Below are 15,043 nucleotides of genomic sequence, written 5' to 3'. Positions count from 1 at the left end.
TCTAAAACTGTAGAAGTGGCTTTGGAACTGTGTGGTGGGTAGAGGCCAGAAGAGTGTGGAGGTGCATGCTAGAAAAACTTGAGATTGACATGAAAGGACTACTGGTACGAATACAGTATTCTAATTTTTCCTCCAGGCAAAAGCCCTTAGTAGAAATGCCTAAGTGTCATATCGTATGTATAGGTCAGAATAGTTTATATAATTCAGATATGATACATAACACAATATCTGGAAATGCAATTTAAATAACCCTAAAATATCTTATTTTTATGCCTCAATTAACAAACAACAAAACAGATCTATTTGTTCTTTTATTCTTTGAAAATAAGTTAAGATTGTGGTCTCTTTATGAAACAAGTGTGTTGTGAGTGCCTCACAGTCATCCAGGTATAGAAATTTCATCTTAAAAAAACAGCCACTCAGAATCTCATGCCCTGGCATCAATTTTTCATGAGGAAATGAATCAAAGGGAAAAAAAACATGTATGTGAGAGACATTGGTCATAGGATGAAGTTCAGGATGTGTGGGGATCCCACAGGAAATGGTGGAATAGGAAAAGTAAACTGGTTTGGTGTTCCATTTTGGCTTCTCTATTAACATCATAAACGATAAAGTGAAACATACAAAAGAAAAGCTTTCCCTGTTACCTTAGGAAATATTCTGAATTACATGCACTGTTTTCTCTCAAAGGTATAAAAGGTTTGAGGAACACACAGCTCTCAACGATGGCTGATAACATCAAAACCAATCATTTTTAATTAATACAGAAACAGGCAAATATCCACCACATGAATACAGTATTAAGATCAAGTTCAGATCTCCTTACAAAACAAATCTACATTTGACATACTTATAGGATAGGCAATACAAAACTGAATTAGCACAATTGACACTATTTTGCATAATTAACATAGTCAGCACAAAAGTGGTCCATCCAGTATCTGTTTAGGTGGTCAGTAAATGTTAACTCCATTCGATTATGAAAATTCCCATACTGCCTAGTCTTAGGGATTAGAAAATCATTCCTTTAGGACATATATTCACTCAATTACTATTACTTCCAAATCCTTGATTTCAATATGGCAAATTCCTTTTCAAAATACTTCAAAGCTCAGCTTGCTCCAAGTTCAAGTCCACACTCCTCCGCCTGGCTTTCAGGAGTCAGGCTGAACTGTCTCCAACCAGGCTCAAAGCGGGTGAAGGCAAAGCCTTCATGGGCCAGGCAAGTAATGAGTGAATGAAGCAGGTGCCTTGGACTTGGGGTGAAGAGGAGCAAGGAATATGACTAGACTGTGGAGACACTAGTTGGCTCCAGCTACTTGTCATCCGCCAACAGTGTGGATTAAGGACAGTGGGGAATAATCTATTCTCAGAGAAGTTGGCAATCCAGACCTTTAGATGTAATCTTCCAATTTTTAAGTGTGGAAAACTCATTGAAATAAAAGCATGGGGCCGGCCCAATTAATCCAGCCATGAGTCACAAGCAATAGCAAGTAACACCCTCACCTCTACAAAGAGAAAACTGATGTGACCAAAGGCCACTGGCTGCTCCAAATTTCCCATATGGTGAAGGACAGCCTGCCAGTCACTCAGTCTCTGAGATGCACTAAGTTTCCTGTCCCATTCCCACAGGAATGCCTTCCCTTAGCTCTTCAACTTGCTAAATCCACCAGGGGCAGCTTGGTCAACTCCTTCCTCAAAAGCCTTCCTTCAATTTGTTAGGCCCTGGGAATTGCTGGGCACATATGCAGGAATGTGCTAAATTTATATTTTGACTATGCTGATCACAATTTACTACTTGGTAAATGCTTAAGTCATGAGTGAAGCAGAGGTGTCTGAGAAAAGGCTCCAGGTAAGATGGGCCACACCTCCAAGATAAGGGCTAGATATGGCTTAGTACCAGCAAGAAAAACATGATGGGTCCATCCTGCAAGAACTAGAAAGAAATTTCAGGACTTACCTGGTCCCTGGTTGTCAGGAGCCCTGGGGTCATATTCCTGGTCTGCTGAGTGCTCTTTCTAGAGAACAGTCAAGTTGCAGAGGCAGAGCTGGGGAAAGAGAAGTGAGGGTGTGCTTGGGAAGAGTACCCTTCCATCCAGCCTCCTAGTTCAGGAGGAGTAAGGGGAGCTATGAAAGGCAGGTTGCAGAGAGCACAGAGAAGCTTATTTTTAACCAGTGTCCTATAAAGAAGAACCTCAGAGCTGGGCCAGCCGCAGGCTCGGCCTCAATGTCGGGTTGGGAAATGAAGCCCCCAGCAGTGGGGTGAGATTGTCACTGTGTGGACACTATTAAAAGGAAAAGGACCTCAGAGTGGCCAGAGGTGAGCACTCACACTGAGAAATAAAGTGACCTATCATAGTGAAAACAGAAGCTCCCTATCTACATCTGCCCTGAGGCCAAAGGATAAGACCCGGGAAATTCAAAATGGAAAGCACTACACAGAATGTAGATTTTGAGGGGGACCTGAAGCACGTTGGAAGCCTTATATAACTTGGTTTCATGATCCCTTCTACTTATATATCCAAAATTTGATTCCCAAGATGTGAAATGTGACTTGAAATTTAAGAATGGGCAATCAGCCAATGAACCAGGTACTCAACAAATCAATTTTATTAAAAAAAAACAAAACCAAAAAACTTCAAGAGGGGAACTTTTCCTTAATTCAAAGCTACTTAAGAAATAAACCATTCTTCGAATGTCATCTATAGGCCTTGTTTGCACAGATGAACATTTGGGGGACTATAAAGGAGAATTCAATATGAACTGGGTATTAAATGATATTAGAGAATTATTGTGAATATTGTTAGATGTGATCATGATATTCTGAATGTAGAGAAAAACAAGTCATTATTAAGTAATTGAAGTACTGAGAGTCGAACTGACATATTTGTAATTTTCTTAAAATTTTTCAACAAGTTAAAAGCATAAAGAAGAGGGGAGAGAGAGAGAAAGAGGAAGGAGAAGGGGAAGGAGGAGGGGGAGGAGGAGGTGGAAGAGAGGGAAAGAAAGAGAGCACACATACGTACACTCTTGTGGAATAAAAGGAGACAAAGAGATATCCATTAAATGCAATGTGTGGACCTTGTTTAGATATTTTTGAGGCAATCAGAGAAATCTGAACACTGACTAGAAATTAGATAGCATTAAAGAATAATACTAATTTTATTAGGCTTAGGTTAAGAATGGGCTATGGCGACACTCTCTGCAAATAATTTTGACTATGCTTAAATAAAAAATGCAAAGTCTACAATTAACATCATATTTAATGGTGAGATTAAATCAGCTTGCTCCAAGTTAGGAGGTAGATGCTGTCCTCCTAAGATCAAAAACAGGCAAGGCTGTCCCCTTTCACCACTCCTATTCCATATCATACTAGAATTGCTAGCTACTGTAAGAAAACAAAGGAAATAAAAGGCATATGGATAGGGAAAGAAGAGATAAAACTGTCTTTGTCTGCATATGACTTGATTGCCTATGTAGAAAATCCCAAAGAATCAACAAGAAATTTCTGGAACTAACAAGTCATTATATCGAGGCTGCAGGATACAAGGTTCATATACAAAAATAAATTGCTTTCTTACATACCAGCCATGAACAAACAGAATTTGAAATTAAAACCATTACAATAGTCATATGAGCTCCCAGGAAAGTGAAATACTTAGGTATAAACCTTTTAAAAATTTGAATCAGATCTATATGAGGAAAAGTATAAAACTCTGCTGAAAGAAACCAAAGATCTAAGTAAATGGAGAGATAGTCCATTTGATGGATATGGAGACTCAGTATTAAGATATCAGTTCTTCCCAACTTGATCTATACACTCAACGCAATCTCCATCAAAATCTCAGCAAGTTACTTTGAAGATATCCTCAAATGGTTCTAAAGTTTATATGGAAAGGCCAACACAATACTAAAGACAAACAGTCGAAGACTGACACAACTGGATTCCACAACTGACTATAAGGCCACGGTAATTAAGAGTGTGGTATTGGCAAAAAAAACCCAAACAAACAGAGAGCACAGCAACAGACCCACACAAATAGAGTCAACTGATCTTTGACAAAGGAGCAAAGGAAATTCAACGGAGAAAGGATTATCTTTTCAATGAATGGTAATACTGAAACAACTGGACATCCACATGCAAAACAAAAAAAAATCTGGACATAGATCTTACACCTTTCACAAAAATTATCAAATGGATCATAGAACCAAAGGCAAAATGTGAAACTATAAAATTCCTAGAAGGTAACATGAGAGAAGATATAGGTAACCTTGGGCTTGGCAATGTCTTCTCAGATGTAACACCAAAAACACAATCCATGAAAGAAAAAAATTGGTTAAGCTAGATTCTGTTAAGCTAAAAACTGTTCTGCAAAAGATACTGGTAAGAAAATAAGTCAAGCCATAGACTGGGAAAAAATACATAGGTATAAATACATAGGAAAAAAGTAAGTGAAAAAGAGAAACAGAATCATAATCATAGGTAAGAAAACTTACTATGCCTCTCAGTAAGTAAAAAAATAAGTTGACAGTAAATCAGTAAGAAAACAGATTTGAAAACACTATCAGGCAGTATTGATCCAATCTACATTTATACAACTTTAAAGCCAAATGCAGAAGGTGCACACAGAATGTTTACCAAGGTAAATGAAATTCTGAGGTATGTAAAACCAATCATCAATTTCAAAGGACTAAAATTTAAAAAGAGTATGTTCTTTGCCCAAGATGGAACTGAAGTAAAAATAAATAACAGTAAGATATCTACAAAGACCTCCATATTTAGAAATTAAGCAACACTAGTCTAAAAGGGATACGGATGAAAGCAAATATTCCAAAGGACATAAAGAAGTGTTTCGAACTTAATGATTATAATAAAATGATTCTAATAAAATCAACATATCAAAACATATCACAGTGAATAATGCAAATATCTTTTAGGATATGGGTTTTCAAGTTTTGGGGGTAAATATCCAGTAGAGGGATTGCTGGATCATATGGTAGATTGATTCTTGGTTTTCTGAGGAACCTCTATACTGTTTCCTATAGTGGCTGTACCCATTTGCAGTCCCACCAGCAGTGTATGAGGGTTCCTTTTCCTTCATATCCTCTCCGACATTTGTTATTACTTGTTTTGTTGATTATAGCTATTCTAACAGGCGTGAGATGGTATCTCATTGTAGTTTTGATTTGCATTTCCCTAATAGCTAGCGATATTGAGCATCTTTTCAAATATCTGTTGGCCATTTGTATGTTCTCTAGCATTATTCACAGTGGCCAGGACATGGAAGCAACTGAAGTGTCCTACGATAGATAATTGGATAAAGAAGCTGTGGTACATGTATACAATGGAATATTACTCAGCCATAAGAAGAGACGAAATACTGCCATTTGTGACAACATGGATGGACCTCGAGATAATCATGCTAAGCGAAATAAGCCAGACAGAAAAAGTTGAAAATCGCATGATATCACTTATATGTGGGATATAAACCTAAAAGCAACAAATAAACAGGACAAACAAACAGAGACTCACGGACATGGACTGCAGACTAGTGATTATCAGAGGGTGGGGAGTGGGGAGGAGCGCGGAGGTAGATGCAGTAAAGGAGGTCAAATGAAGGGGGATTAGGGGGAGGGGGAAGTGGGTAAAGGGGATCAAATATATGGTAGCTGAAGGAAACTGGACTTTGGGTGATAAACACACAATAGAATATACAAATGTCAAATTATAATGTACACTTGAAAATTATATAATTGTATTAACCAATGCTACCCCAATAAACTTAATTAAAAAACATATCACGACTAACCAAATTTGCGATACGGATCTGTTATGGGCTGTACTATGTTTCCTATCAAATTCATATGCTAAAGTCCTAACCCCCAGTACCTTAGACTGTGACTTCATTTGGAGACAGGTTCTTTAAAGAAGTAATTAAGTTAAAATGACATTATTAGAGTGGGCCTTAATCCAATATAACTGATATCCTTATAAAAAATTTGAATACAGACAGTTCCAGAGAGACCACGTAAACACAGGGAGAAGGCCATCTACAAGCCAAAGAAAAACCTCAGAAGAAGACAAAACTGCCAACACCTTGATCTTTTACAGCCTCCAGAATTGTAAGAAAATAAACTGCTATTTAAGCCACCAGTCTACGGTGCTTTGTTATGGCAGTTCTAGCAAACCAATACCACAGTTCTAGTTTTTCTTTAAGGGAAAATTATAGCTTTCAATGCACCAAAAAAAGAAAAGTTTTAGTTTACAAAATTAATTTATAAAATCACCTAGCACCTTAAGAAGCTAGAAAATAAAGAGGAAAAAAAACTATAAAGAAATTAAGCAAAGGTTGATTATTTGCAAATATTAAAATTGCTAAGTCCCAGGCTTGAAATTGTAAAAAAGAATCAGAGGAAAATCTTCATGACATTGGAATGGGCAATAACACCAAAAACACGAGCAACAAAAGCAAAAATAGACAAATGAGGCTACATTAAAAACTTCTGTGCAGCAAAAGAAACAATCAATCAACAGAGTGTAAAAGCAACCTACAGAATGAGAGAAAATAGATGCAAACCATATACCAGACAAGGGGTTAATATCCAGAACATATAAAGAATTCCTACAACTCATTAACAAAAAAAAAAAAAAAAATCCCTGATTAAAAATAGGCAAAGGACTTGAATAACTATTTCTCCAAAGAGATACAAATAGTCGATAGCACATGAAGATGCTAAACATCACAAATTATCAGGGAAATGCAAATCAAAATACAATGAGATACCACTTCCACCTGTTAGAATGGCCATTATTGAAAAAGCAAAAAATGTCAAGTTTTGGCAAGGATGTGGAGACACTGAAACTCTAATGTACTATTGCCAGGATTGTAAAATGGTGCAGCCACTATGGAAAACAGTAGGAAGGTTCCTCGAAAAATTAACAATAGAATTATCATATGAACTATCAGATGATCCATCAATTCCACTTCTGGATGTATCTCCAAAGGAATTGAAAACACTATCTTGAAGATATATTTGCAGAACCATATCAGCCAAGATGTGAAAGCAATCTAATTATCTATTGACAGATGAACAGATAAAGAAAAAGTGGTAAATACAAAAAAAAGGAATATTATTCAGCCTTTAGAAAGAAAATGCTGTCTTTTGCTACAATATGGATGAACCTTGAGGACATTATGCTAAGTGAAATATGCCAATCACAAAAAGAAACATGGCATTATTCCACTTATATGAGGTATCTAAGTTAATAGAAAAGGAAGTAGAATGGTGGTTACCAGGGGCTGGAAGGAAGAGGAAAAAGGAAGTTCTTGATCAATAGGTAAAGTTTCACTCATGCAAGATGAAAATGTTCTAGAGATGTGTTGTACAACAATGTGGATACAGTTAACAATACTGTACTGTACATATAAAAATTGTTAAGAGGGTAAATATGTTATATTTCCCACAAAAAATAGTAAAAGAGGATCAAATCTATAATAAAAATTGCTAAATCCATAGAAAGAGTGATTAAATAAAAGTCAAATGATCAGTATCAGGATTGAAATAGGAAACATTACAAATTATGCAGGCATTAAAAGGGATGCCTATTAAAAAAAATAAAACCATTGGCTCAAAGTTCTAAAAAGTTAGATGAAATGGACAAATTCCTTGTTATCAAAACTAAAATAGAAATTTGGAATATCTCTACGTCTGCTAAAGATATAAAAATCATAATTTAAAACTTTATCAGAAAAGTCCAGGATCACTGATTAATTCATAAAACATTTAAGTAGGAAGAGAAGGGAATACTTCCCAATTCACTTTATGAAGCCAGCATAACCCAAATATCAAAATCTGAAAAAGATATTACAAGAAGTAAAATCACAGACCAATATCCTCATGAAAAAATCCTTTAAAAACATCAGCAAGTCGAAACGAGCAATATATTATAAGGATAACATATCATGAACATGTGAAATTTATCTAAAAAATGCAATGTTAGTTTAACAATTGGAAAACAATCAATGTAATTATTTTCATTAACAGAATAAAGGAAAAATATCACCTCAACAGTTGCAGAAAAAAACATATGACAAAATTCAAAGGTTATGCATGATTAAAAAATCTCAGCAAACTAATAGAAATGTCCTCAACTTAATCCATAAGCATCTGCAGAAAAACACCTAGAGCTAATGCCATACTTAATGATAAAACAGTAAATGAATTCCCTGAAATCAGGAACAAGGAAAGGATATCTGATCTCATCAGCTTTAAGCAACATCTGATTCACCAAGACACTATATATGCTGTGAAATAACTCCCAACTTACAAGGATTGACATTATACATAATTTGTTCTTCGATCTGAGTGGAATTAAATCAGTAAAAATAAGTTATCTAGAAAAATCCCAAATATCTGGAAATGTAATTGAGACTGGGTGAAGAAATACTGGATTTATCGAATGTAGACAACTCTCTTGATGATTTTCATTATAAAGGGGAGCAGAGAGATGAGATAACTGAAGGAAGAAATCATGACTCTCTTCTGGTCAAAACCCTGCAGTGGGTCTCACTGACCACAGAACGAGATCCACACCTATTATCTTGGCACTCATGGCCCTCCCCAGTAACAGTCCAACCCCCTTGCCCACTCGAGTTCCCATCACTCCCCCAACAAACATCTCTTTCCAGGCAGAAAGGATAACCTCTCCTATCTTCGCAGCTGGGTGCCAAGCAATTACCCAGGAGGAGTCAAGAGCCAGACGAGGTCCCTGAAAGAACCATCTCAACACCAGCAAGGCAGCTTGACGGTTGGATGCACCATGAGAGCCTTAGAGTCCTCATGTATACATCCTCTAGGACTGAAAGGGACAGTGGGAGTAATTCTGCCAGAGAATACTCAGAAATCTTTGCCCTGGTGAAATATCTGAGCTAGTTGGTTAACAAAGGTGAATGTGTGAAGCATAAAAGCACGAGGGAATAAAACTGCATGGACTGGAATAGAGTCCCATGTGGCTATAAACAAGAGTCCAGCTGAAGGGTGAAGGATGATTCTGGAAAGCCTGGTTGGGGTGGGGGGCAGTTCAGAATAGATACACTCTTCCTGAGCACTATGTGCCAAGCACCCTCACCACTTCCAAAGTAGGATCACGTTTCCACCTCACAACCCTAACACTGCTATTAGCCTTGTTTTACAGATGAGAAAAGAGGAGGGACACAGATTGAAGGCAAATGCCCAAGGATAGAGTCATACCAACAGAGCCTCGGAGTCCGACTTCAAAATCCGCAATAGAGGACCCTTTTAAAACAGAAAGATGAACTAGAACAGGGGAAAGACAATAAGCTGAGCAAACATAAAGGTGAGGAGAAAGGAAAAGAGGAGGAAGAATTGACAAGACTTAACAATTCATAACATTAGTGGACAATCTGGAAAACACAAGGAGGCCAGAAGAACTCTGAGATCGTGCAGACTGTGCCAAGAGGCAGAATCCTGCCATTAAAAAAGATCAGCAGGGCCAGACCGGGTGAGTAGAAAAGCGAATGGGGATAGAGAAGGCAGATTTCCACTATGGTCCTGCACACACCCCTTAGTTGGGTTGTTGAGAGCTAGATTTGAACTGTAGCAAAGCATTTAGAGAATTTGAGAATTTGACCAGAGGAGGGTCATGATTTCTTTCTTCAGTTATTATCTCATCTCTCTGCTCCCCTTTATAATGAAAATCATCAAGAGAGTTGTCTGCATTCGATAAATCCAGTATTTCTTTACTCAGTCTCAATTTCATTTCCAGATATTTGAGATTTTTCTAGATAACTTATTGTTACTGATTTCTTATTTAATTCCACTCAGATCAAAGCACAAATTATGTATGTCAATCCTTATAAATTGGGAACTGTAGCAAGGCATTTAGATGACATTAAGGAATTTTAGTTAATTTTGTTGGGTGTAACATGTGATTTAAAAGTTGTTTTCTTTAAAGTCCTTATTCAAAAGAGATGCAAACAAGTATTTATAGGTAAGATGTTATCTGGGATTTGCTGCAAAATACTTCAGCAGCGAGAACTAAAAGAGCAGAATGTTGACAACTGCTGAAACTAAGTGAGGGGCACCTAGGAGCTCTTACAGTATTCTCACTACTTTTGGCTGTATTTGTAAAATTTTCATAATTTTAAACTTAATGACTTATCTCCCTTCACACCCCAAAATAAGGAAAAAAGAAAAAATCTTAAGGAAGTGAGGAAAAAACTGCAAAGACTAGGTGGTCTGATTCCTGCCTTCTATTGGTGTCATTAATGTCATCAACAGAAGTTAATGTCATTAGAGAATGAGACCAAGGATCAGGAGAGAGTGAACAAATGTTTTATTTTTATTAGCATTAAGTATATGACATGAACTTGAAAAATAGAGCACCTCCTTTTGAATTTCCATTCAAACTTTGAAAGCTAAAGAACAACTAGCTCCAAGACAAAAGGTACTACATCATTTCCCTCTCTATAAAATGAGAATTTTACTACTTAATGTACAAGATAGCTGAGGAAATAAACTATGGCAGTGAACAGAAAGCATACAGCCAGCAACATAGGACTACAGCTCTCAAAACACTTCTCCTCACCTTTGTTTTGCCAGCACTCCAAGGACCTGAGAATACTGTTGGGTGAATGTCTGAGAGGGAGTTCCCTGTAGATGTTGGGAAGCCTCTGAATGAGGTCGGAAGGCTGTGACTCTTCAAGAACAGGCCTGGCTTCAGGGTAAACCACCTGCAGCTCTGAGCCCAGAGAGCATATTACACCCAAGATATCAAGGCCAAGAAAAGCAATGTACCCTCTCCATTATGAGCAAAGACACCACAGGAATATAGGGAAGTGCTGCCCACCTGAGATAGGGCTGCCAGGCCCTTAGGAGTTCTCCCTTCCCTAACAGGCAGCCCCTCTGGATCCGGGGGGTGCACGGGATGCTCCAAGGAAGACCTGGGCATAAAAAGCAGCTCTGGTCTCAGGATTCTCTTCCAGCCCAGCTGGTAGGGTGGAAACCCCCAATCCCGTAGCTGGGGTCCTCTTCACCAAAGTATTAGAACCAGGAAGGGAAAGACGGCCAGAGGGGCAGAGTCAGGGTTTTAGATCAAGCCAGCATGACATCATCTTTCATGTGCCTATGCGTTTAGTAAAAACACAAATTAACGTTACTGAGCACTTAGCATGCGCCAAACAAGTTTTACCTCTTTCCACACTGAAGACAACTTCATGAGAAAGGGTTAGACCTGTATTTGAACTCTGACTTCAGGCCCGGCATAGGCCCCTGGGGAGAGACAGTGCTCAAAGAGCAGCACACTCGGGATTGCTGATTTGGGCGAAAATGACAGGTTCTCATTGCTAAATGGTGAATCTGAGTGATGAATCCATGGAACCTCATGGCTACTTCTGGGTATGATTGTAATGTTTTCGTAATGAAAAGTTAAAAATAAGAATTTAAGTGTGGATGTCTTACACGCCCCCCCCCAATCCCCAGTAATTCAGGGGGTCAACTAGCAGCCCCATGGGGCTGGGGAAAGTTCTCTGCCCCGTGAGCTCCACTTCACTTCACCCCATGCTCAAGAAAGTCCCGACGCCGGAGGGAGCTGTCTGGCCACAAGGATGTCCCAAGCAATCCAGGATGGCAGACTCCGTCAGCCTTTCGAACTTGCCAGGGGCTCGAAGTTCGCTGACCCGGGTCGCTCGGCCCCAGTCATCCTCCACCTCCTTCACCCAAATAAGTCTAGGTGTCTGCCGCAGAACAATGCTTCCCCCAAAACCCGAATCCTCGGGGCCAAGGAGCGCCTCCAACCACCACGGTGGGCATTATCCAGCCGCGCGCCCCCATGAACCCTCAGGACGTAAGCCGGAGCCGCACGCCCACAGCTGTGGGGATGTCTGCTCTGAGCCAGGGGTGCCGGTGTCCCCCAAATCACCCTAACTATTCCCGGCCTCTCCAGGCCAGGACGTTGGGCACCCAGCCCCCGACCGCGCCCGGAAAATCAAACTCAAGGAACCCGCGGTCAAAGCGAGACTTCTCCCGCCCTCTCTATCCCGGTTTTCCCGACCCTCCTTTCCTGGGCGCCGGCTGCCAACGCAGACTCGCTCACCACAAGTGCGGAAGGACCGTTACCACACGCCAACCTACCCCCGGGGGCGTGGTAGAGCGCTACCCACAGTGCCTCTGGGAGGAACTACAATGCCCACAATGCCCCGGAGCGCAGACTACTCTACCAACAGCGTTCCCATTCCCACTATGAGGCGGAGCTGGCGCGGAGCGGGGGTGTCACACTACCCACAACGCCCCGGGGCGGGACTACAATGCCCGCGATGCCCCGTGGCGCGGTCCCGCGCTACTCGAAATGCTCCGAGGGCACGAGATTAAGTTAGGCACATTACCCTGTAGTCCGGGATTACGCTACACACAGTGTTCCTGGAGTGGGGTCTGCAATAACCACAATGTCCCCGAGAGCCGGCGCACACTACCCAGACTGCAGCGAGATGGACTATACTCCCATAACGCTCCAGGGCGCATGTCGCCTTCCCAGAGAGCCCTACTGGACTTGGTCGTTCAGTGAGGGCGTCTGTAAATCAACCCCTCGATTCCATTGGAGCCCGCGCTCACGTGTCAGAATTAGTCACTTGGGCTCTGGGAGAAATTGTGGAAAATCAAGCAAGTAAAATCAAACTGCCCTGGGGTTACATGGTGGTTCAGGTGAGCACTAAAATCGTTCTTATTGAACTTAATATAGAGTCCTTGTAATTTTTATTTTTTTTTAAATGAAGAGATGTTAGTTACCTGGATGTGTATTTGTCCTCTATCCTGCAAATTCATCCTCGTGTTTTTACATTTAAATAACAGCATGTAATGAATGAACTTCTAAAAAATGCAACAGGTACTGGAATTTTTCTTTGTTAAAGAGAAGATTCTGAAGCTTTTTTTTAATATAAGAAAAAATTAGGAAAAACTAAACGTGAAGACATTTAAAGCTACAAAATGACATTAATATAACAATCATCGATTAGATGAAACAGAATAGAAAGTTCAGAAACTGATATATCAAAATCGTTATAAAAAGACACACTTCTAGGAATTTGACAGAAGTTTTCAAGTTACTTCCTATTTGCTTCTGCCTAAAATGAAGTAACAGGAACCAGATTTAGCCTCTTTTCTAAAAATAATTTAAAAAGGAAAAGATATGTGAAAGAACAGGTTTGAAGCCATTGGACAGAAGCCAGTGAAGAGCAGTGAACCCAGAGTGATGGGTAAGGAACCAGGTGAGCCTTTGAACTGCCCCATGGAGAGAAATTTCAGGTCCCAGGACAAAAAAGGGAACCCAAGAGAAGGGTCCTCCTTAAGTATCAGTTGAATACCAACCAACAAGTGCATGTGCAACCCCCAGGACAAAAACACTAAAAAGGATTAGAGGGAAACACTGTGAGCTCACACAGGGCCAGGGTTAGTGCTCGTTCCCACCAGAGTGGCAATCTTCATATTTCACAGTGTGGAGTAAAGTACACCAGGTCCTCAAATAATGTTTCATTTAACATCGTTTCATTTTAATGCTGTTGAGAAAAAAATTGATTATCAGTCACAGGCAACTGTGTGGTTTGCACGTTCTCCCCATGTCTGTGTGGGTTTTTTCCAAGTATTCCAGTTTCCTCCCACATACCAAAGATGTGCATGTTTGGTTCATTGGTGTGTCTAATTTGTCACAGTTTGAGTGTGTGTAAGCACACCCTGCAATGGAAGGGCATCCTGTCCAGGGTTGTTTCCTGCCTTGCACTCTGAGCTGCCAGGATAGGCTCCAGCTGCCCTCGGCCCTGAACTGGAATAAGTGGGGTGGAAAATAATTTTCTTACTTGTGTTTATTAATCATTCTTAAATATATGTATTGCTCACATTTATTACAATGTTTAATATTAGAAGTGTTTTAGGTCTTTATTTAGAAACTTGATGTTTTTGTGACCAGAAATATGTCGTAGGAACTTAACTCTTGTTTATATTAATTAGTCTATAGTAAAATTGGTTTCATTATGTGTCATTTTGCTTAAAGTTGCAGTTTCCAAGAATATATCCACGACGTTAAGTGAAGACTTACTATACTCAAAAGGGGTTTGCCTTAATAGTGGAACAAAATTAGGACCAAAGCTTGATTGAGATAATTTTTATATTAAAATTGGGAAAGAAATATGTCAAATTTGTTTCAGAAATCTTAAAAGTTACTTTCATTTTTACACGAATTGCATGTGCAGAATTATACATATTCTTATATAAATAAAATTTTAAACCTAAATTGAAGGTCTCCCATAAAATTAGCTGTGAATTTAATATAACACAATTAAAAACAGCATTTGCATATTTTCAGTACCACAAAGTAATTCTATTACTTATCTGGATGACTATATTGGTGATATTAATCAAGAAAATGGTGATAAATAATAAAGCTCAATTTGCTTTATTACTAGCATTTTAAAATAAAACTATAATAATCAATGTGACAATGATAAAAGTCAGCTAAACAGAACCAAAGGGAAAGTCAAAGTAAGTAGGAGGGAGAAAGTGGGGGAGAAAGAAAAGTAAGGAAAGTGAGAAAGATGATTTCAAATCAGTTTGGAATGCTCGAGAAAATAGTTATTTGGGGGACATTATGCTAGTTCACAAAATAAATATAAAAAGAGAAATCAGAGATGTAGTATGATGAAATATAAATGATTTTGAAAATATTTTGTAGTATGGAAGGCCTTTGCATGTATCATACCACAGCAGAGAGCATCAAGAAAATGACTCAAGACAACAGTGCAAGGACAGGTGTGCTCATGCTCATCAGAAGATAGCTCTCTCTCAACTCTCTGGGCTGAAATCCAACTGAAGTGACTGAGTGCTATCAAGTGAGAAAAGGGACATCTTTGTAAACTCTTTATTGGTGGTTTAACCTTTGAAACGGCAGAAGAAAGTTTGAAAAATGACTACTAGCTATGGTGGCACTAACTTCTTAAATTCCTCCAGGAATGCAGTACTATTTGTACTTTTTTCC

At 39.2% G+C, this 15,043-nt stretch overlaps 1 protein-coding gene across 1 annotated transcript in view; it reads right to left on the bottom strand.

Annotated features, from left to right (window-relative positions):
• Positions 1–11,638, bottom strand: part of LOC105311214 (zinc finger protein 169) — a 42,431-nt gene extending 30,793 nt beyond the window's left edge. The window contains 2 exon segments of the mRNA XM_023526984.1: positions 1,961–2,048; positions 10,871–11,638. Of these exon segments, the coding sequence (XP_023382752.1) occupies positions 1,961–1,993 (33 nt within the window). The 5' untranslated portion in view covers positions 1,994–2,048; positions 10,871–11,638.
• Between the last annotated feature and the right edge of the window lie 3,405 nt (positions 11,639–15,043).

The sequence above is a fragment of the Pteropus vampyrus genome, unplaced genomic scaffold (assembly GCF_000151845.1).
Source record: "Pteropus vampyrus isolate Shadow unplaced genomic scaffold, Pvam_2.0 Scaffold1000002048, whole genome shotgun sequence".
In the NCBI taxonomy this organism is placed as follows: domain Eukaryota; kingdom Metazoa; phylum Chordata; class Mammalia; order Chiroptera; family Pteropodidae; genus Pteropus; species Pteropus vampyrus.
The sequence above is the reverse complement of the archived record's forward strand: the minus strand, read 5'-3'. Positions and strand labels throughout refer to the sequence as shown.